The sequence below is a fragment of the Otolemur garnettii genome, unplaced genomic scaffold, assembly GCF_000181295.1.
Source record: "Otolemur garnettii isolate 467f Iridium unplaced genomic scaffold, OtoGar3 scaffold00021, whole genome shotgun sequence".
Classification (NCBI taxonomy): Eukaryota; Metazoa; Chordata; class Mammalia; order Primates; family Galagidae; genus Otolemur; species Otolemur garnettii.
The window spans coordinates 6,188,609-6,213,432 of record NW_003852416.1 but is presented as its reverse complement, the minus strand read 5'-3'; the positions used below and the strand labels follow the sequence as shown (position 1 = coordinate 6,213,432).

Genomic DNA, 24,824 nt, shown 5'->3' with positions numbered 1-24,824 from the left:
TCTGTGTACTCTAATTTTGCTCCCAAGTAGCTAAGTGAGGCTGGCGCGCCCCCATCCTGTCTCTCCCCGCCTCCGTGTTTCCAATGGATGGCTGCAACTTTGGCAGATCCTACATTTCCCAAGTCCAGCTGTGGGTCTTCTTGCTGGTGCTTGAATGTACCGTTCAGGGATCACTGACATTCCTGTCACTTCTCCTTGTCTTTCAGATCCTCATCTGCCTTTTCCCCTGATGTCACTCAAATCGTGCTCCCGCTTCACCCCGAGAGCCCTCCCAGTCACCGTCTCTACTGCAGCCCTTCTTGTCCCTCTTTTCCTTGATACTGTATCACATATTTATTTGTTTTTTAGTCATTCTTTTCCTTTAACTGTTCTTTCCTCCTATGAAGAGGATGATCCTATCTGTCCTGTTCACTTCTCTATGCCCAATGCCTGGAATAGTTGTGCCCAAAGTTTATTTATTTATTTTGTATTATTATTAATTTTTTTTTTTTTTTTTTGCTGTTTTTGGCTGGGGCTGGGTTTGAACCCACCACCTCCAGCATATGGGGCCAGTGCCCTACTCCTCTGAGCCACAGGCGCCGCCCTGTGCCCAAAGTTTTTGCTTAAGAAACTATCTGTGGGAGGAATAAACTACTTTTTCTTCCAATATTGTAAATTCTAAAAGAAAGTAGTCACTCTCCTGAAGGTTTTTATAACATTACACTTGTTTGCTGGTCAAAACCAGACCAAAATATCTGTGTCTTTATTCCTTTATTCTGGAAAATGAAACTGTCAGCTGGCTAAGTGAGGTAATATGAGCAGTTTCTACTTGCTTTGAACAGAAGGAGATTCCAACAGACATGTGGCTATTTCCACATTTGGAATATGTGTTAGGAAGGCATCCTTCTTTCTTTCTCTAATGACGTGTCTACATGTAGGACTACAGTGTGTCACCTCATCCCTCCCCCCGGTCCCTCCTGCCATGTATCTGTCCTCGAGGTCATTAATTCTACTCTGGTGTGTTTCTTCTTGTCTTACTGTCACAGGAACCAATATTTATCTTAACAGTATGATGGAAATGTTTCACCCAAAGGGTTAGTTCGCTCTGTGGCAATAGTTTTTATTCCCAGTGTGAAGGGTTCAGTTTGCTTGGGGGAAGTAATTTTTATACCTAATGTGACTTAATCACGTTCTAGATTCAAAAAATCTTGTAATCTTGCTAATACTTGGGGCATGGATTAGTCTTTAGCACAAATGTCCCCAAACTGCTTTTTAGTTCACATACTCCTGCTGCTGCCAGGATTGCTCAATAAATAATAGCTGCAATTACTATTATTAGAGAAAAGACATTAAAACGTGCAGTTTCCTGAAAAGGAGTATGTCTTAGCAGGCAAACAGAAGCAGCTGGTGTCTTTCCTGTCATCCCTTGGATGCCTTCTAGAACCTCAGTGAAATTAATTAACTATCTCAGCCTGTACCTGCATACAAAATAAGGTTAACCTCTTTCTCTGGAAGCCTCATGACTTAGCAAAACTAAGATACATGGAATCATTTGAATACTGAGAGTGAAGAATAAAATATTGAGTAATGCTTACTCAGGTCTTTAGACTATTGACCTCGCCATGGATTTAGCACTGAGATAATAATTTTTGCCCTTTTTTGAAAGGAAATATTACCATCAGCGTTGCTAGCCAAAGTAGGAAGGTTAAAGAGGAAGTTTTCGGTCCTAAAGAGCCAGCACTCTTAAGGGGAGGATTAGTAAAGGCAATACTATAGCAGCCTCGTGAAACCCTGTGAGACGCAAAGTATAGCTGTCTAATAACCTTATCTATATCACAGCATGTGGTATTGAGTCTGGCCAAAATCACTGTCTTAGCTAATAAGGATTATTTTTTTTTTTGAGAATTACGAATACTGTAGTAGTGCTGGAATTCATTTCCCAGACTCCCTACCCCACCCCACTTCCAAGAATGAGTCTCTCATTTTCACAGCTCTGAGCTCAGTTCTCCTCCAGGAATCACTTTCTGCTGAAAGGAGATACCTCTCCCTACACTATGCCCCCTTATTGGAGGCAGCCTATCTGTGTACAGGCTCAAGAGCCTGGCGCCGTGTCTCGACTTGATTCTCAAGGACCACCCCACTCGGGGCTGCTGCACCACAGGTCAGCTTCTCCCTCTGCCAGGCTCTGCTTCTATCATCCCACACAGACTCTGTTCCTGAGGCAAATTCCCAGTGGGCCTTGGCACACATGTCTTGGAGTCTCAGAGCCTATATCCTAGGGAACCCAACATACAACATATACTATCTCTACATTTTAAAGAGTAGTTATAGCTAGTTCCAATTTTATGAATATCATCAATTGTATAATGATCGCAGAATTCCCATAACTTTTACTGCTAACCTTTGTTTGGGCTGCATTGCCAGGTTGGGTGATGGGCAGCTTATTTCTCAAATGAGAGCTGCTTGAATGACCCTCACACAGGGGAAATCTTCTGAAGTATCAAAATTGTGTCCAGTCGCAGTATTATACTTCATGATCATTTCAAAAACAGCAGAGAAAGATGTCAAGCAATCAGTATTCCTCAACCATTCCATTAGAAGCTGGTTTGTGACTAAGGAGACTGCATTAGTTCCCAACGGCTGCCACAACAAATTACCATAATTTGGTGTCTTAAAAAAATCATCTTGCCCTAAGCAAGAATCTGTTCCTTGCCTCTCTCCTAACTTCTGGTGGTTTCTAACAAACACTGGCATTTCTTCTTGGCTTGTAGATACATCACTCCAATATCTGCCTCTTTCTTCACATGGGTTCTCTTGTGGGCATCACCCCCACAGCCTCTTCTTTTTAAAAAGACACCAGGCCTACCTCAATCAAGTATGATCTCTTAATATTAGCTGATTTTATCTGCAAAGGCCTTATTTCCAAATAAGATCACATTCTGAGGTCGTGCGTGGACATAAACTTTGGGGAGACACTTCAACCCCTACAGAGACCAAGACAGAAAACAACCAAGATTTGCTTCCCTGCTGTTACCCATATTTGTGCTGTAGACCTTTCAATTAATTGCCATCCTTCCTAAAGACAATACAAGGAGTCACATATGTGTAGTGGGTACCACCCATGGACCAAAGGATTCCAGGCTTACTCAATTAGGCAGATAGTAAGATGGAGAGTTGGTAAAGCAGCGCAAGTAAAACCCAGACTCTGACCACTGATTTTTAATCATATTGAAATAAAAACTTTGGAGGAAATAACAGATTTGGGGAGATCTTTTATTCACTCTCACATACTTCATTTTATAAAGGAAGCGCTAATGTTATGGTCTCACAATCAAATCATTTGGGGGGAAAAAACCAAAGAGAATACTACACAAATATACTTAATGTGACTATACCGAGGACTCCATATACCTCAGGTTATGAACAGAGGGAGCCAGTCCTATCTTCTGGGTTCCAGAGATCCTGGGAATGACCTGGATATCTGGAGGAGGATGCCATGGTCCTGCTAAGAGCATTCGATGCCCACTGTTATTTTTCTTTGCATTTTTCCCCTCTTATTCCACTTTCCATAATTACAAGCACCTACTTTAGGAGGCACTTCTAACTGTATCTGCTTAAGGTATTTTTCTCTCTGCTTTATGTGCAGAAAGGTTGCAAGAGAATATGTCTTTTAAAATGGTTTTTGCCTCTGAACTTTATTAACACTTTCATTGATTAATTACCATCTTCTGTACACTAGGCTCATGTCTGAACTTGGAACTCATTACAACTTTAATGCACAGACTCTAGAGTACTGGTCTCACACTTTGGGACCATGTCCGAGCTAATAAAACCACCCAAGAGAGAAAGGTAAGAAAAGATCTTAACATATAACCCTCCCTTCATTGCCCATCGTCAATAACCAAAACAAAGCTGGCAGAAAGGAACAGGTAAATATTAAGTTTGAACCATATAGAATTGCTGATATTTTATTCACTTTTGACTTTTAGAAAGATGCACTTTCAAAAGATTGGACTTAATATGAAATTTTAACCAACTGCTTTTTGCCAGCCCCTGTGCTAAGTGCTGTATTCATGTTATTATTTATAGTCCTCAGTGCATTCTTGCAAGCTGAGTACTGTGATCTCAATTTTGCACATGGAGAAACTGTCGCACAGAAATGTTCAATAATTTGTCCACGCCCCCATAATATTTAGACCTAAGTCTGCTCCATATGCAATGAAGTCTTTTGGGGTCTGATGAAATATTTCTAGACTTTCTAGTAAGATTATTTCCAAATTCTACCCTCAAACTTCTTGAAATTGCAAGGCTATTCTGCCCACAAACTTCAAGGGACATATGAGAATCCTTACACACTGTCAAGAAGTCGTCTGCAGTCCATGCAATCAGCAGTGTGGAAATTAGGCAGTATTTTGAATGATTCTGACAGATCACAGCACACCAACAACAGTGAAGAGGATATTGGGGAGAGAAAGAAAAACTCGTGAGAAGGTCATTTCAATCGTTCTGCCATCAACGAGTTTTTCAGAAAAAACAGTCATGTTACGCCCTGGCAGCTGCCCAATTTTTAGACTGCATTTATGTAAAGACACAAATAAACAACAAGTAAGTCAGCATGGGTTGCTTCTGAGACAGTGGGGAAGAGAAGAAAGAACGCGATCCCCAGGGCCATAGCTGCAGTGGACTTACTCCCGTGCACACTTGCAAATCCGTGTATCTTTAGCACATTGTGAAAACTGACATTCGTCATGTCGATCCAGGAACATCAAGATAGTATTAAATTATGTTTACTATATTAAAGTCTAAAAAAAGCATATTTAAGCAATTTCATGCTAATTTTTGTAAATACCCCAAAATAGCAAAGTCTTAGTTCTTGCAGGGTTAATGTTCAGCTTTCTGGGAAAACTCTGTAATCCAGAATGATTCATTCTCCGAGAGATCCGGGCAGGTTTTACTGTATGCTAATTACATACATGCTCTTGTAACAAGTCAGATGCCTCTTCTATACAGAGTTTTGTCCATATTTTTTTTACTTAGAATAGGTTACGATTGGTATAAGAATCACAGTAGAAAGCCATTTATTATGCTGGATCTATTAACATTTGATTCCTCATTAAGAATATTGCCGAATCGGCATTTTTATTCTTTCTGCTGGCAGTTCTCACAGTGCTTCTTGATTTTCTTTTATGATTGAAGTTTTAGAAATAAGTGTTTTAATCTAATATTCACTCAGTATAATGAGTTTGACCAATGGTTTAATAAAAAAGCACGATGAGTTCCTAAAAGAGAAAAGTTGGCCAGGATTCACTTGGGATGGTGCTGTGATGTGGTGACCTTGAACAGAGACCCACTGTGTGCTGCGCTCACAGGTTCCATCTGAGCATCTGAGCGTGACATTTTAAGCAGGTGGCGATAATCCCAATCACACCTGGGAAGTGTGAAGTTCTGAGAAGGGACCGGGATGTTTTTGGAGGGCCACAGTCATCTTCTCTGGCTTCTTCTCATTCCTCTCTACTGAATGCTCCCAGGCTGTATCCTCAAGGAACTCCTAGCAGTTTCCCAAGCTAGCCATTTGCCTTTGCACCTCGGCCTTCATGCTCTTCCTTCTGCCAGAAATCATCTTTCCTCATTCACCTGGTGAACTCCTAGTCATCCGCTGCAAAGTCTCATATCCTTTCCTGCCTCCTCCCACCCACACTCCCAGGGCTGTGCACAAGTCTGCCAGAGCAAAGGAGTCGGAGTTGCAGTCAGCTTGGAAGGATGCTCCACCCGAGGGCACTGTGCTTCCACCACCAGGAGTTAACACTTCACCTTTCAAATAGAATCCATTCATCAGCTACGTTCCTGTGGTGACATTTTGCATTAATGACATAATACCTTTTGGAATGGAGCAGCCTGGGAAGTAACACCAAGGTTTTGATTTGTTTAAACTTTCTTGCTGGTTTACATCTATGTGTTCTAGACTGAGGTTCTGTTTATAACTTTCTAAGGTTTACCTTGTGTACCATATGGAAAAGAAAAAACAAGTAGTCATTTGTTCATTAAATATTTATTGAATATTTAGGTGTTAGGAAAAGTCTATTCTGTGCAGCATGTAATGTTCACTGTCAGATAAGACTCCATAAAATCAGGGAACAAAAATGGAAAAAATAGGCCGACACTCCTTGGCAGCATTAATGTGACAAGTGTGGGGAATGTGACATTGGGATCAGATTTTCCTCATCCTGTGAGCCTTCAATAAAATTCCTTCCTGGAGTCTGAATTTCTTTATTAATTTATCTTAAGCCATTAAGAGAGATTTTAAAATATAGACTCTGCCCTTAACTAGATGACTTGTAATTTGAGCATATTCTTCACATGGAACAGAGAACAATTCCAAAGCAGAGTGAAAACTGGGCAGAATGGCAGGATGGTAATAGCTGACCCTTCCCACAAGTGCTCACTGTGTGCTCTACTTCATATACACATCAACTCCTTTCATCTTGGTGTCATCAGCATGAGTTAGTGATTTTTAGCTCCGTTTTATGGATGGGAACTCTAAGCACAGAGAGGTTGAGTGATTTGACCATGCTCCTAGTTAGATGAACCCAGGCAGTGAGGCACTTAAATTTATTCTCTTAGCCAATACATTATATTTTCTCTCAAGGGCTACAAAAAGAAAAAGGATTTACTCCTAATTATTGAGATAAGAGTAGAGCCAGGATACTCTCTAGTGGCCTAGCAGGACCTGGCGTGGCTGTTTGCAGGACCTGGTATGAATGGTAGATGTTGGCAACTAGTATCGGTGGAGGGAAGGGCCTGAACAAACCTCAAGTCTAGGCAGGAGAAAGATTTGGGGAACATCTGTCTCTCACAATAACCTGTACTTTTTAAGGATGGAAGGATGGTCTTAGTTTGGAAATTCATGCATGAAGTATAGTGGTTAGGTTGCTGACCTATGGAAAAAAATACATTTTTTAAAAAATACTACCAGGAATCAGTTTTTAAAGATAATATGTTCAAGGTCATATTTTGTTAACATTCATTCTGTTAACAAACTCAAAACAAAGCATGATTACACAATATCTTAAAAAGAGATACTGTCCCATTTACCTTATGGGACCTGGACCCCTGGGGGAAAAATAGGTAGCAAAATTGCTGTTGTCACAGTCCACTCTCTTCACTCCCCAAGTCATTTCCACACAATTAAAATAACAGCAAAGTGCAGTGAAACCAGGTATTATACTATAGATGTAAACCTTAATTATGGGTGTATGCGAGAGAGAGAGAGTGTGTGTGTGTGTGTGTGCGCGCGCGCACGCATGCATGTTTGCAGTGAGAAATTTTGATAAGTGGTTGAATAGGGAAGCATTTCAACTAAGGAAAAATATTTAGTATGATAAAAAAATGAAGTTTACAACTAGAATACCTGTGGACCCTCAGGAGCAGCATACTGATCCTGTGAATATTATGTTTTATTCTTTTACCTATTCCCACATGTAATGCTTTATTCTCTTTGAATTGGCTTCTAATGCAGTTTAACCCTGATTTTGAGCGTGCCCATAAGCTTAATTTCTTTTATTAATATGAATTCTTCTCCTTCCTGCTGAGTAAAGCCAGCTAATATGTTTCTCCTTTTTGTCATTTCATGCAAAGCAAAAAGTATACAAGGAAAGAATGTGATTTTCTCTTTCATTTTTCCCCTAAGTCTAAACAATAAAATAAGAGAATCTGCTTTTGAGATCTGGAATTTTGTGTGATCCTATGGAATCAACCCACTGGACTAACTTGAGCCAAGCCAAGAGGCTTACTTAATTCAGTGCTAAGTTAATTCTGTTTTACTAATGTGACTAAAAACTAAATTTCCTATCAATATAAACATTCATTAAGCTGCAAATACCAAGTTGTGCAAGCTGTTGAAAAAGACTGATTTGTATTTATGGATGGATTTTGATAAAAAATAGCATTAAAAGTATTTTAGCAGGGAAATGTTTGAGTGATTAATGTGCAATTGTTTGCATTTTTAATATTTCACTCGTATATCAGATTAGTATTTGTGCATACTGTCAGACTTTATTCCGTTCTTGTCAAAACACTTATTACTGCTGACAGGTATAACATACCCACATTAATCCTTAATTCCTTGATTCAATTTTCTAATTGCTTTTTTGGCATGCGATGGTGGCCATTTAGTCTTATGTGATGTATTCATCATATGGTATAATAATGTTCTTTAAAAATTAGATGTGTCATTTAAAGTAACTGAGCAGGAAAAAAAATTACTGAAGATTGGAATTTTTAAATTTCACCATACTTAGACAAAAGTATTAGACATCGTTATGTCACAAGTTCAAGAAGTTATCCATAAATCATAGTCATGGAATGTTAAAGAGGATAGAGACCCTGAAAATCATCCAAGCTACCCATTCATTTTTCAGTTGGAAAAACTGACTTAGTAACTAACATGCCCAAGATCACACAGCTAGATGGTGGTAGCACTAGTCCCAGGACTCAGACGCTATGAATACTGATCAGGAAGGGGACAGGGATAAGTGTGTGATTGTTCTAACCAATATCCTAAGTTGATATCTACTGTTAATAGCTGAGCTGAATGAGAAATTCCTTATTCTCATTCTCTCCTCATTTCTTAAGCTATATTTTTTAGTAATGTTATATTGTGCTTAAGAACCTAGATTCTAGAATCAAATCTGAATTCCAATGTAAGATCTCCCCCTCATTAGCTGTGTTATCCTGAGAATATCATCTGTGTTCTCTGAATTTCAGTTTTCTTCATCTGTTTAAAATGGAAAAGAGCAGTATCCTCCTAACAGGGTCGCTCTGTAGATGATACACAATAGTGCATGTAAATTGCTTAGCACAGCACTTGGCACATCATACGCACTCTATGAATGGTAGCTGTTATTTTTAGTGTTTCATTATCCCTTTAATATCCATAATTGGAATGGAAACTGAATCATGCCTTACAACTTATTTCATCCTGTGAAGTTTGTGACAGTTTCATTTATTCATTCACTCACCCTTAAACTTACCGTTACCATGTGTAGTGAACTCTAGAAGAAGTTATAGGTAAGACAAAGAAAAATCTGACATGATACTTGCCTTAAAGGAGCAGGGACATAAAATATGTAAATATCTGTAACATAAGATTGGACATTGTTAAGTCTCAGTAAGGTGGCACAGGAATCATAGTTGTACATTTCAAAGAGGAAGGAAGTATAGAGGCTGTAGGGCTGACTAAGAAACTGGACCTGCTCTCAAGGGGTTTGATCCAACTGGGAGGCAGGACATTTACCCACTGTCAATCAAGGTAAAAACTAAAGAAGGCAGGCGGTGCCTGTGGTTCAGAAGGTTAGGGCACTGTTTCCATATGCCAGAGGTGGGGGGTTCAAACCAAGCCCCAGCCAAAAGAATAAGGAAATAAAGAAGTCCACAAGAGGTGAGATTGAAGAACTAAAGAGGGAGAAAGTAATACCTCAGCCTGGGGAAAGCTTTCTGGACAGGTGACATTTAAGGTGGCTTTGAGAGACACATGAGATAAGGAACATTAGAGACCTGGGGCAAGGATGCCCTAGACCACAGGAAGATTGTGAGTGAAGAAGGCACAGAGTCTGGAAACCTTGGGCACAGTTGCTGAGTGGTGAACCCTTACATTAATCCAACATGGAATCTATACAGAGTAAAGGATGAGATTAGATGACCACCTAGACACAGAGCCTGGCTGGTGAGCCTGGAACAATGCCGTTTTGTTCTCTATTACAGAGAGATCACAGTGTAGCATCCCTCAAGCCCATTGGACCCACGAACGTGTTCTTTTCATCAACAGACATTTGCAGATTTACTTTCTTGTTAGTGCTCACCTATTTTAGAAGGCAAGACAGTCTTCTTAGCCATCACGGGCAGTATAGCATAGTGTTAAGTGTATAAGCTCAGAAGACAGACTACTAACTAACTACATTAGTCCAAATCCTATTTCTGACACTTATTAGGTCTGCAACTTTAGTTATGTTACTTAAACTCTTTAAGCTTGAGTTCTGTCATCTGGAAAATTGAAATAGTCTCTACCTGGTGGGATAGGATTAAACCACGTAAGCATTGACCATAGTACCAGGCATATGTAAGCACTTAATAAATGTTAGTTATTAGGCTATTCCTTGACAGAATTTGGGTTTGCAAGCCTTACTTTGGAAATGCTAAAAAATGTTTTTGAAAAAAGTTGTAACTTTTTTCTTTGTTTTAACTTTTTGTGTTCTTGAATGTTAAACTCAATCCCACTTATATGGGAATGACTAATCCAAGAACATCCAAGGATTCTGTTAAATCATCAGCTTCCAAGGACAAAGATTCCAGCATAGGGCCTCAGTGTGCTTCCCAGAAGTAAATCACTCACCTACCTCTCACTCTCCCTTGGAAAAAGCCAGTGGAGAAGGAAGCAAGTGGCCAGCTTTACCCATTGATGTTTTCCAAACAGGCGGTCAGTGATTCATGCAGCAGCAGTTTCTCCCAGGATACATCCTAGACCCCAAAGATGGTCTCATTTTTAGAATATATTTTTATGAGTTTTAAGAACTATAATTTTAAGAATATTTTTTATTCTAGAAGCTTTTCTAGTAACTTGTTTATCTTAATAGCTGTAAAATGGAAAGAGTCTAATATAGAATTTCTGCTCCTAAAACAACAACTTGAAAATAAGAGTACAATCACTTGGAAAACACTAGAATGAACAAAATGAGTCTGTTGTAAAAGTGCTGTTTGCTTAATGCACAAGGACTGCTAATTAAATAGCTGTCAGTGATGTTTTCTGGCACGGTCTAAAACCAGCTTCTTGCAGTACAACAAACATGAAAATGCCTAAAAGTAAATCACAGTTGCTGAGAGCTGTGGGCAAACAAACCCAGGCTTTATCTCTTTCAAAGGCAGCCATGGAAAATGCATGATAAATTACACAGCACAGTGAACATGTTATATCATTATGAAATTATTTTGATTCATGGCTTTGTGTTTATCACTAAACAATTGACAAACCTCAAGGTATCAGAAATATTGTCATTTATGAGGTTTTGCTATTTTCTATTGTAAAACTCAAGTGCTATAAAGTTGGGGGGTGTCGTATTTAAAATTCTGTATCAAAAGTGATACAGACATTTGCCACAAACTCTGGAAATAATTTTTACATTATGTGAATTCTTTTCAGAGTATCAAAACTATGCTAGAAACTAATATTTTGAACATAATGAATAATTCATATTTTGCTAATATCCTTTTATGAAAATTCTTAGAGCTAAAAATAGACAAAGTTATAAGTCAATTTCATTTTAAAGTAGGATTATAATCTTTTATATAGCGTATAAATATACAGCCATTTCAGAATATTTTCCATACAATGGCAGTAGAATTAAAAGTGAGGGAACAATTTTAAGGATGATTTTACATACGTAGCTATTATGCAGACATAATGTATCTTCCATGATAAAGATACTCTATTATATTGTCCTTATCTGCTGCTGAGTTCCCAAAACTTAAAGTGTTAAAATAATTAGGTTTTATTCCACATGAAATTTAGTTTTGTTCTTTTTTTTTTTTTTTACTAGTTTTTATCTCTATTGGTGCTTCTGATATTTAAACACCAGCATTTGATGCTTACAATATTTTCTACTAGTGTTAAAAATAGTAGAAAGGCCTGGCAAAATGATCGACTGATACACAGCCTAATTGTTTTGGTTTTTCTAAATCCCCTAAACCAAGAACCGCTATTTCCCATCTTTTTGTAATGATAAAATTCTGCTGGTCTAATTTTTGCAATCAAGTTTTTAAAAGTGGTTTTTGAAATTCTGACTAGTTCCAGGTATTACATAGAGAGCTGAAAAATAAAACAACAACAATAATAAACCCCCTGCCTATTAATAGAAATGATCAATTATTTCTAGTGAAATGAATCCAGTGAAAGGGATTTTAGTATTTCTAATATATCACTTTAAATTTATTTTATGTTCTCTTAGTATATGTTAACCAATTGACCTTTGCAAATAGTTTGCATTTATTAAAATAAATTTGAGTAGCTTAGAAATATGATTTGAAACATTCACAGTATTTTTCTTTTAGCCTTGGAAGATGACAAGCCTATTCTCCAAATATTTACATCACTGGAGAATATCTATGTACTTATGCTGATTTTGACTTAACATTTTCAAAAATAATTCTGTTAAATTAAATGTAAGCTCTAAAGTGTAAAGCCATAGATCATGTAACTTGATACAAGTATTGCAACATGGCTTACAGCATTTGCTTGGAATATTTTTATGCCCTTTACTTCTACTGCCACAGCCACTTTCACCTTTATATTGAATGCTCCCAAAATGTATCTATATAAGGATAACTCTAAAACATGAGATTTATGTTGCTATAAAGGAGAAATCCTTTATAACCGCATAAAACCGTTGTCGCCAGAAATCTCAGTCAAAGTTTTACATGAAAGGGGACATATTTTATCTTTAAAGCCTCATTAAACTTTCTGGAAATGGCAATATTCTGGAATATTCTAAGGGAATGACTGCATATGTCTATATTTCTTCTGAAAAGTTTAAGTATCATCAGTGAAAAAAAAAAAACCAGAACAAATCATTTGTTCTAATAATTAAAGCTATAGTACTTTTACTTCTGTTTAACTTTGCTTTTGACAAATGTTGATTTGATATATCAACCACATCTCATCTGTCGTTCTTTGAATGACCTAGCCAAAACAACCTTTCCTAGGCCAAAATGATAGCCTCATTCTTTCAAAGGTCACCTTGTCTTTAGGCGCAAATACCATGTATGTGCTTGTGTGGTCATATGTGTGTGTGTGGGTTGTGAGTGTGCACACGCGTATGCTTATGTATGCATGTGTAGAGTACATATTTGTTTGTACAGGCATGCATACCATAAGCTACTTTGTGTGGTTGAGAATATGGAATCAGGAGGCAGCCTGCCTGAGCTGAAATGCCAGCCCCGCTACTCTTTCCCAGTTTTATGAATTTGAGCTGGCTTTATTTGAGCTTGCTTCAGTCTTCTCATCTTACAGGGTTATTATAAGATTTAAGTAAGTTAATATAAGTAAAGTGTTTGGAATACCTAAAATACTAGCAATTACTTTTACTAGTATTATTATGTATTTATTTCCTGTAGTCAGTCCTAAAGTTATGTTATGATGAAGCGCCTTGGTGGATGAATATTAAATATGTATTTCACTACAGTGGCGGTAAAGATATGCCAACATGATCTCACTTATACCTGCAGATTCTAAAAGAAAAAAATGAATCCATGGAGACAGTAGACTGGTGCAGGGGGAGGGAGTGGGGAGATGTAGGTCAAGGGGTAAACTTGCAGTTACGCAGGATGATTAAGGCTAGAGATCTAATGAACAGCATGAGGACTATAGTTAGTTCTCTTGTATTTTATACTGAAAGTTTACTAAAATAATAGATTTTAAGTGCCTTTACCACCAAAAAATAACTATGTCAGGTGTTGGTTATATTAATTTGCTTGACCGTGTTAATTATTTCATTTTATATATATGTATATATATCAAAGCATCATGTCATATCCTTTAAATACAGATAGTCAAAAGTAAATTTAAAAAAATTAAAAAATAAAGATATGCCAACAAAATACTCTGAATTGCAATCACTTTGTTAGATGAACTGTGTTGTGTAACACATCATTGGCGAGAGGAAACAATAGGGAGAAATCAATAAAAGTTGGGTAACTTTGTGGTTCCCAAGCTGCTCATCAAATATGGCGAAATTCATTCCTTTATTCCAGTGTAGGCTGACTGCACATCTATGCTGTGCTGGGAGTTAGCATTAGAATGACACATGGTATGTGTTTCCAATAACGAGGAATATAGTCCTGCAGACCAAGGGGTAGATAGAGTGAAAGGTAAAATAGCAATGTCATCTCAATTAGGAAAACTTAAAACGAGTTTTCTTTTACAGGGTGCACCCAAACCAATAGCCATGGAGCCATGTGCTGGGCACAGAGCTGCTGTTCTGACTGTGTTTCTTTGCCTACCACGAGGATCCTCAGGTGCCCCTCCCCCCGGGCAGTCAGGTAAGATGAATGAGGCGCTTCCATAGTAAAGCAAAACTTGTAGACTGAAAAGAAAAAGTAAATAACACCATCAAATAGCACAGGAAGGACCTTCGCAAGATTTTAATTTAGAGCACGGGAAAATATTATTAGAATACAAACTTTTACCCAAATGTATAGAAATCTGCATTGCTATAAATTTGGATCTGCTAGTTTTTCTCTTATAAACACATGTTGAATCTGTGTGTGGTTGCGTATAATGTATACATGTATGTGTATTCACTTACACCAATTCACTGTTGCAATTGCAATGAAAAATCTCACTAGTGGGGCAACCGTGTTCTTGATCCTTCTGGGCATCTGCCTTTCTGTCAGTAGGAGTGTCATATGGGAAGCCAAATTATAAATATGATCACAAATTTGCTTCGTGAATGTGAAACTGAAGTAGGAGGTTGACCTGTGTATTCGGAATGTCGAGTGGCATCAGAGAATAGTAGCCTAATGCAATTCAGTAGGTTTAAATTATGTCCTTACTTCCACAACCAGACAGGTACATTCATGCGCTGGAAAACTCTCCCTCTTAGATGGACACAATCAGCCTTTCTTCTGATTCTCCTTTTTCTACATGAAAAGCGTGTTTTGGATTTGGGAATAATTCTGTTTCCTCTTAGAGGTCTACTCTTTTCTGTGCTGTTGTCCACATCTAAACATTTTCAATGTTGAGTATAACTTTTATTTAAATGACAAACCACATTTCTTTTTTTTTTTTTTTTTTTGAGACAGAGTCTTACTTTGTCGCCCTTGCTAGAGTGCCATAGTGTCACAGCTCACAGCAACCTCCAGCTCTTGGGCTTAGGCAATTCTCTTGCCTCAGCTTCCCAAGTAGCTGGGACTACAGGCGCCCACCACAATGCCCGGCTATTTTTTTGTTGCAGTTTGGCCGGGGCTGGGTTCAAATCTGCCACCCTCCGTATATAAGGCTGGCGCCCTACTCACTGAGCCGCAGGCACCACCCCAAACCACCTTTCTTTCTTTCTTTTTATATGCCCTATTCTATTTGCAATTTCTAATTTTTTTTGTGTATCTTCATTGTTTTCTCTATCCAGCCTTTAGTAGAAAGGCTGCTTTTGGGGGACAAGGGTAGTTTCACATCTGTCTTTCTCTTCAAGTCCTCTTAGGTATAAAATAAAGTGCCAGAGGTCTGGCACGTTCTCAATAACAATAATTGATGATGAACTTGCCTCCCTGCTTATTTCATCTTTTCTTGCTTCCATAGTTGGTTTTGAATTTCCTCCTCACTTTCTTGATTTGTGTCCAACCAGACACACAATCAAATGGAAAAAGCACTACCATATACCCTGTAAACATTAGATGTTCATGCACCAGAATTTTCCCCATATAAGGGAGTTTCTGTCACATTCAGGCTCATTATTCACAGTACTTGATGATACGTTCTTCCAGGAATTTTTATTCAAAGTTCATTGCAATTTTTATTCTACTAAATAAGCATTCTCTGTACCTTCTTATACGTTAAGTGAATGTCTCACTCTTCCTTCAGCACCACCAAGGTAAATGGGATGCAGTAAGCAGAAAAGCTTGGCCCTAGTCCTGTAAGATGGATAATTATAGATACTGTGCCCAGCTAATGGAAGTATTGTTTTAAAGCTGGGATGATATCCAAAACAAACACTTCACTAATGAAAACAAGTCTGTGTGACACCCACCAAGGTGCTTCTCAACCCTTGACAAGATGACTTACTGATGGGCAGAGTGAAGGCAAGTGCCAATACTCTGTCACTTTAACTTTGAGAACATTTTTGACTGATTTGAAAGAGCCCAGTGGCAGCGGGGAGCATTACCTCAGCTGCATTTTCTCAGCCACATTAAGATTCCTGACACTAATGCTGTCTTAGGCAGGCGTATTGCTCCACTCTTCATATATAACGTGTCCTCCTAGTCTTCACATTTGATCTTCACGACAAGGCCGTGAGGCAGGTATTATACAACTTGCTTTATAAATGAGAAGAATGAGGCATCAAAAGCACTGCATTTCTACACTAAAGGAGTAACTGGGGAGGGGACAGGAAAGAGTGTAGGGGAAAAAACAAGAAGTCTGTATCACGAGAGTTCCAGGTAAGTCTTCCTGATGGTCTATAGCAGGTAGTTGGTTTCTTTATTACCAACAGCACGTGTCTCCCCAAAGCCAAGCATTTGGAGAGGACTAAAAGTGTCTCCAGGGTTGATACCAGTAGACGGAACGTTGCAATAGCTTACCGTACATTTTACAGAGCCCGAAGATTAAACTATAATGAGTGTCTGTGTGGATAACTCACGATGAGCTTCTTTTTGTTTTCAAAAAGAATCTATTCGTTTTTCCCCTCTATTCTTATAGGACTTTTTGGTTCTACTCCTTCAAAATACAGCATGATCTGCTACCTGTGTGTACTTTAAAATGCATCAAGAACATAGGATATGTTGAAGGATGGACAGTAAGATGGACAGATAGGGTCATAAAGCAAGTAATGGACAATATTAATGGTAGGATCTAGGTGGCGAGAATACAGGTGAGAAAGAATTACCAAATGCTTTCATGTTTACCACATTTAAGTTCTTAATAATAAAATGTTGGGAAACAATAAAATGGAAAGCTCTTGACTGCACTGCAAAAAATAAAAGGAAGTATCTGTAAAGAGAAATTTTCTAATGTGATCATCGAGGTTCTCCCAGAATAAGGCAGATACTGACAACAATATGCACATAAAATTACTACTTTTTCACTCTTCATCAAAACGTTTGGTGTGCACACATAGTATCATCCAATACGATGAGAGGAAATGCATCCCACTAATTATTTGCAAACCAATCATTCCCTTGGAAGGGGAACGTTGACTTTGGTTATGTCATTGCTAGAGCTTGGCTCACCCTCTGTCTTTACTGAAAGTTTATAGATGCTCGTGCTTAGCACAGTGCTCTACAGGTAGAAAGTTCATAAATGCTTTTGACACTACTGAGAATGATGACGGGAGACCTGGGAAATACACCCTTGAGCAACCGCTTCCAGCTTTAAACCTCAATTAGCTACAGTAAAATGAACCAATGGATTCAAATTCATTCATGTGTTCCCAGCTTCCTCTCCTAAGAGCCCTATGATCTGTGGAGCCTATTGTGGCCTTTGGTGCAGGGTGGGAGGCTGGGGTGGTTGAGGAGATGCTGGAGGGGAAGAAGCCTCCTGGGAAACTCCAGAGTCCACCTCCATCTGTGAAGGACAGGGCGCCCGGAGGCTTCTCTTGGCTCTTGGGCTATTTATGTCTCCATTCAGTGATTCAACTAGCACTGAGTATTAAATTAAAAGTCTTCTTGCAATGCTTTGCACAGTATCCAATTTTTTTATTTGGCTTCTTTTTGAAATGTAGCTTCCTGAATGCCAGTGTCATCTGCACTCTTCACTGGCATGAACAAAAGCCTGGGAGGGAAGGATGAGTCTGGGGATGTGGGGGCAGCGGAAGCCTCCCATGAGTATGGCGGTTCTTCCCCAGAAACTGAATGTCAGCCCTAAAAAAATGATTCAGAAATGTGTAGGTGCTGCTTTGACTATCTCTTTTTGGTTGTGGATAGTGATTAATTTTTTTCGCTTTAAGAAATGGTGTGGTCTTTGGTCTTTATTCTCTATCAGCAACTGCGTCCGTAATATCCAGCAAGAAATGCTTGGGCACGGCCCTTTTAGGGTCTGTCTGAATGTGTGAGCTCCCTGCCTTATGACTCTCATCAGAGGTCAAAAGAAAAACCACACAGATTCACCCCGGAGACTACCCACGCACTAATCTTTTTTGTTTTTTAATGTCATGACCTTAGGCACTTGTGCAATTCTCCCTTCAGGTGGCTTAGAATCGTAAGACAAAAGATATGAATAGGCTTTCTGGCCTTCTTCTCTCCCACCCAGTAGACCTGCAGCTTCACTGCGGATTCTCCGGGAGAAACCGCAGCCAACTCTGCCAGGCTTCCTCGGGTGAACGTGGAGGATACACTGTTGTTTATGTATTTGTGCGCCAGCAGCCTCTTTTCTTCTGTGGCCTCAAAGTGGTTGACAGATTGACATCCCATGAAAACGGGACACGTTAAGTAACTGCTGCGTGACACTAAACAACCAAGCATGTCCCCATCCCCCTGGGCAGCCTGGTCCCCAAGTGTTTTAGAGCCACATTAAGATGAAATGTGGACCAAGTAAACAGAGTTCTTCGAAAGCATAAATTGAAAACGGTAATGATTGCTGTCACTTTGTGAGGGAAGATTATGGATTTCATAGTTTATGAATCCTTCCTAATGAGAAGCAGATTAACTTTTCTCATTGGATTAAAAATCTGATGGCCCAAATATCTACTGCTGAAAAGAAGCTGTGTGCTTCAACTAAAAGTAGAATTTTGCATGATTCTGCCTCATATGTAATAGATCTCACATAATCAAAAATAATGCTGCGGAAAGTCTAAGGGTTTGAAATTGTGAACAGAATTCTTTGAATAATCTAGAATATTTTGAATAAGCATTATATAATGTTTACAATAATAATTTCCCCACAGTGTTATAGAGGCCTTTCCTGTTTATGATAATGACAACAAGAGAACTTTGTTTTAATTAAATGAAAAGAGGGGAAAAGGAAGAGAAGCAGGAATCCTGGGCACGGGATCAGGTGCTTTATGTGTATTCGTTGGTTTACACGCCTAATGGGAGTATGACGATGATGATCCCACTTTACTGACTAAAAAACTGAAACTCTAGAGAGATTAAATGACTTGCCCAGGGCCAGAGCACTGAATGCAGCGACTCAACCAGATCCTCAGCCCACATGTGTCGCTCTCATCACAGGGCTTCTGTGCGTGAGATACGAGGGCATTCAAGATATCCCTACTCCTAAAAAAGATTTAAATCTAGAGTCAAAGAGAGCCTGGCTTACTCTTTGGCTTAAAGGAGCAAGGGGAATTTTGTCTTTCTTGGTAACTTAATTTCAGAAATTTGGTAAAATGCAAATATGTGTGGGCCATGACACATCTGTAATGAAACTATGATTAGTGTATGTAATAGGATTATTGTTAATATATGTGATCAGGGGCCTACAAGCTCTGAGTCTCAGCTCTGCCACGAAATAGCTGTGTGACCGTGGCAAGTGTCTTAGTCTCTGGATCCTATTTCCTCATGTAAAAATGATTGGATTTTGTTAGATTCCTGGGATTCATTTCACTCGAAACCCACCGTGCAGTTCTACTACAAATTATGGGGTGGGAAGAGCAGATAACGTGCTACTAACTGGTACATTAACTTATCCCTCCAGCTGCTCAGAAGCATCTGGGAAACTGTATTTTCATATGTATTGCTTATTAGTGACTAGAAATTAATTAGCATAACTCCTTAAATTAAAAATAATTCTCAGTAATTGTGTTATTGAAATCTAGTTTCCTGTCCTCTTAGAACGTTTGAAACATGTATAGATGATTCCGAGTGCCCCTATTTTAGAAGTTAGTAAAAGGAATCTCTTACCAGCGATGAGAGGTAGGCATTTCTCAAGTCCTCAGAGAGGGATGGGGAACAGATTCCACATCTGCCAACTCATAGTGTGGTATCTTCTCCTCAGGAGCCAGTTTTCTTTGTTCTTCTTTAAAGACAATTTCCATTCTCTAGAAGCCTCTGGAGTTTCCATCCCTTCAGACTCTTGGTTTTCCTTTCGTAACTCTGCCACCATATCTTCACACTTGTAGAAACACATCTGGTGATATAGTCTTAGCACTGTCCTTGTAAGAGGGGGCTGGAATAAGAAAGACAACCATCAAATTGTATCAAAACTCCCCCATAAAAATTTAGCACATTAGTTACCTTTTAATCTCTAGGTGAAATACTGGTTTACCACCAGTATATGTATCTTCGTAAAGAAGAAAGAAAAAGCAGATACTTCATAGTAAAATGAACTGCAAAGTCAGGCAGAGAGCCCAGGAAACAACAGATGTGAGAACAAATATCTGAGATTATTGTTAATAAATATGACGGTGTCAAAAAAATACCTGATATTAAAAAGATCCTAAAGTCAACAGTAGGAAATAATTTTGTGTTCCATCCAAAATATAGTTATTATAGATCCTCATTTTGGCTACCTTTATTCATTTAAGAAATATTTAAATGTCTGCTATGTGCCAGCACTGCATATATGGAGAGGCAAAAACAGAGATCCTGTCCTCATAGTGGCTACGGCCTATGTGGAGATGAGATAAACGTGAAACAAATGATCATTCAACACACCTATAATTAAACTGTGTATAAGTGCTATGAACAAGGAATCAAGGAATAGAGAGGTTAAATAAAGCACATGTACAATGGGTCAGCCTAGCATTCTTCTACAGTGGTAATAGAGTGACACCATAGTCATTAAAACAGCTGTTCTCAACCTATGGGTGTCACAGGGTCGAATGACCCTTTCACAGGGGTCGCTTTAAGACCACCCTGCATATCAGATATTTATATTACGATTCATAACAATAGCAAAATTAAAGTTATGAAGTAGCAACGAAAATAATTTTATGGTTGGGGGTCACCACAGCATGAGGAACTGTATTAAAGGGTCGTGGCATTAGGAAGGTTGAGAACCACTGGATTAAAATGTCCTTTCCTCAGTTCTCACTTTCCATCATGTCTGTGTAGCGTTTGATTGTTGAATACTCCCCCCCGCCCTTCCCCACCTTCTGGAGACTTTCTTCTCCCCTGTGTTCCCTGTCTTGGTCCATCTCAGTCACAGCTTTGCACCCCCCTACTGTGCTTGGTCGGGTTCATGGCCCCTCAGATGAAAGCATTCAGCCCCCGCACTTGATCCTTAACCAGCCTCTCGTCTCCTCACCACTCCCCGAGGGAAGCTTCTCTGCAACTGACTCCCAGTCTTGTGGGTCTTCAGACAACCTGAATCTCCTGCTGGTCAGATGTTAAGTCACCCTTCCTTTTCTCTCTCTGCCCCTCCCACCATTCCCTAGGCCAGCTTTTCTCCTCCCCTGTTTTTGTAAAGCCTGCTTCAAAGGGGCTCAAGCCTGAACCCTTCAAGTTAATTTTCTTCTCTGAGTAGCCATGAAGGTACTTACATCGTTAGCCCTGGAACAGGGAGAGCAGACATAATCTTTCCATCATGCTCATTCCCTCCGGGCTCTGTGCAGGCTGTTGGGGGTCACCACAGCATGAGGAACTGTATTAAAGGGTCGCGGCATTAGGAAGGAATAGAGAGGTTAAATAAAGCACATGTACAATGGGTCATCTTGCTTCTCACCTGGGCTGCAGCCAAAGGAAAGCACGATTCTAATCATATCCCTTCTTTCCTCATAAACCTTGGCAGACTTTTCATCACCTCTGAAGTAAGTCCAGCCACTTACTCGGGGATGTAAGGCCCTCCTTGACCTCTCAACCACCCTTCCAGGCTTAACAGTGCCTGGGGAACAGTCCCCACCTATGCCTAACTGTACAGCCTAGTGGGCAATTATTCTAACCTCTCAGACCCTCTGTTTCCTCATCTATAAACTAAGGAAGGTGGCTAGATAGAACATCTTTGTGATTGCTACAGCCCTGTAATTCCATGTGTTTTCCTTCCTGTGATTCGGTGAGAGTGTGTGTGTGGTCTGCCACACCCACTGTTGTTTCCTGTACATGAAGTGTCCTCTCCCTCTCAGCTGCCTGTTTTCAAAGCCCAGTTCAATGCCATTTCCTCTTCCGTGAGGCCTTTTCTATGCTCCCCCACAAACATGACTTCACTGTCCTTGAAATCCTGTCTGATATGTTGGCTCGAACGTCAGCACCTTCTGACAGCACAGGGTCACTGAGTGCTTTCCTTAACTTTCTCCCCAGGTGGTAAGTTCCCTGAGGACAGTGGCTGTTTCTTTTCCTTTTTTTTTTTTAATTATTAAGTCATATACACATAGATCATGAATACATTTATGCATATGTGGGATACAATTTCTTACACAATCTGACGTGGTTACATCAAACCAATCAACATAGCTTTCACCTCATTTACTTGATCATTGTGTTAAGATATTTATGTTCTACACTTGACAGATTTGACTTGTATCCTTGCGATATGCTCCATGGGTGTGGTCCTGCTGTTTACCCTCCCTCTATCAAACCCCCTGCCCCTCCCTTCCCACTCCATTTCTCTCCTTCATCCTGAGCTATAGTTGTGTTTTGTCTTTCGTAAGAAAGTGTGAGTAAATATAAGTTGGTTTCATAGAAGTACTGAGTACATTGGATACTTTTCCCCCATTCTTGAGATACTTTACTCAGGAAAATATGTTCCAGGTCCCTCCATGTAAACATAAAAGAGGTAAAGTCTCCATCTTTTTTAAGGCTGCATAGTATTCCATGGTATACATATACCACAATTCATTAATCCATTCATGGGTCGACGGGCACTTGGGCTTCTTCCATGACTTGGCTATTACAAATTAAACTGCAATGAATAATCTGGTGCAAGTATCTTTTTTGCAAAGTGATTTTTTGTCTTTTGGATATACTCCTGATAGAGGAATTACAGGATCCGACGGATTTTCCTCTTCCAGTGGCTGTTTCTTGTTTCATCTTTGAATCTCCAGCTGCTAACATGTTTCTGTTACTTTGCAGTTGCTTAATAAATATTTCCTTGATGGACAAAATTAATTATCTTTAAGTTATAGTACTTAGTCACCAAAAATCATATAGAAAAGATATATAATGTACATATGTGAACTTTTACTAAGTAAAATCTCACTTCAAGCCCAAAATGTTGATAGACCAGATTTTATATTTTTATGATGCATGTAGGAGTCAAACTACATATTTTGGGGACTGAAGTCAAACCCAGAGCCGTACCTTTGATGGAATCTCCCTGTTAAAACTCAGTGATATGGATTTAAGGTTGAATGAACAAGAGAATATTAGGGAAAGATGACACGAAACAATAAAGTGATTTTTATTGTCAGTGTAGCATGTATTAAATTTAGCATAAAGTTATTCCCATTTTCATGTTTTGTTTTGTTTTTTTTTTTGGCAGTTTTTGGCTGAGGCTGGGTTTGAACCCCCCACCTCCGGCATATGGGGCTGGCACCCTACTCCTTTGAGCCACAGGCACCGCCCTATTTTCATGTTTTGAACTTTGGTTTCTTCCTTAGATCATAATTTTTAAAAAGCATTTTATTTAAATTTTAAAGAGCACAAATCAGTTCCACCCTCTATGACCAAACAAATACAATTCTCTGAATTTTATGGAATAAATGTCCGTATATTAGTTATACTCAGGACAGATCACCTCACAAAATACTGTGTCTGATGAATAAAAAGTATCAAGTATTGTTGTAGTCATTACTGTTGAAACATACCATTTGTTATGAATCTGTTCTATGTTCCATACTATTAATACTTGATGAATTATTACTACCCTGTAAGGTCTGTACAGTTGGCACTTGGACAACCTGAGTTTGAACAATGCCAGTTCCCTTACACATGGATTTCCTCCTGCCTCTACCACCCCTGAGTTAGGAAAACCCAACCCCTCCACCTCATCCGCAGCCTACTTAACATGTTGACAAGGATAAAGATCTTTATGATACTCTATCTCCATATCATGATTAGTAAATATATTTTTATTATTTTTATTCTCTAGCTTACTTTAAGAATACGGTGTATAATAATTATGTAACATATAGAATATGTGCTAATCAACTGTATATATTATCAGTAAGGTTTCTGGTCAACAGTCTGCTATTGGTAAGTTTGGGGGAAGTCTCAAGTTATATATAAATTTTTGACTGCATAGGAAGTCAGTTCTTCTAACTCCCATGTTGTTCAGAGGTTAGCTATAGTATCACTTTTCTTTCACTTAAGAGAAAAGTGAACTCATGGGCATTAATTAACTTCTCTATGGCCACATGGTAAATAATTATGGAGCCAGAATTTAAAACTGGAAAAGTCTTTCATCAAAGTACTCTAAGCTTTCTTGTTTTTGTTTTTTAGCTATAGGCAGAGATCATGAGCCATTCGTATCAGGGAACAGCGCGAACTTTTCATTCACTGGCTCACTGTGACTATGAAGTGACATGGCCATGGTCTTTCCATTTGCAGAATTCTTAATTTATCTTTGTACCATGTTAATTGAGAGAAATTGATTATGTAAAGAAAACAAAGAAGAATATAAAGATGAAGAATAGTGAACATGGCTAATTAAACCTGCTAGAGAATTGCATTAACCCTAATGTTAACTCAAATACTTTCAAGATTGCGCAATTAAAAATATACTTGCATGAGAGGTTAGAATTTATGGACATGAGAAATGGAACTCCCACTACTGAAACATGACCCATTTTTCTTTTCTTTTCTTTTCTCCTCCTTTCTGGTATTTCTAGATGTGATTGGTAAAAAATTAGTAGAACTCAACACATCAACTTACTAGGTTGAAGGGGAAAATTAAGATTTGTTGCAATAAGCAACTTGCCTTTGAAGCCACAAAACAGAAACTTGGGGTATATTGTTGAGACCTAAATCTCGGCTATACTGTTGGGACCTAAATGGCTGCTGAGAGACTACCATACACACATGTAAAAACAAAGAAGTGCTTTAATTTAAATGCAAGCATATGCCTGGGTCGCTCCACCCTATAGTATAGCCAGGGAGGGGCGACCCCAAAGTGAAGCAAGCGGAAGTTTTTCAAGTGTATAAAGGAATTCCATTGGGTGTTTTGTGGGGAGGGGCTGCTATTGGCTGAGCTGTTACGATGATTAGGGACTTTCTAGAGG

At 39.0% G+C, this 24,824-nt stretch overlaps 1 protein-coding gene across 1 annotated transcript in view; it reads left to right on the top strand.

Moving 5' to 3' along the window:
• The window catches only part of ATRNL1 (attractin like 1), a 701,118-nt gene that overhangs the window by 593,004 nt on the left and 83,290 nt on the right, over positions 1-24,824 (top strand). Inside the window, exon 28 of the mRNA XM_003787143.1 lies at positions 13,950-14,064. Within this exon, the coding sequence (XP_003787191.1) occupies positions 13,950-14,064 (115 nt within the window). The remainder of the gene's footprint in view (positions 1-13,949; positions 14,065-24,824) is intronic.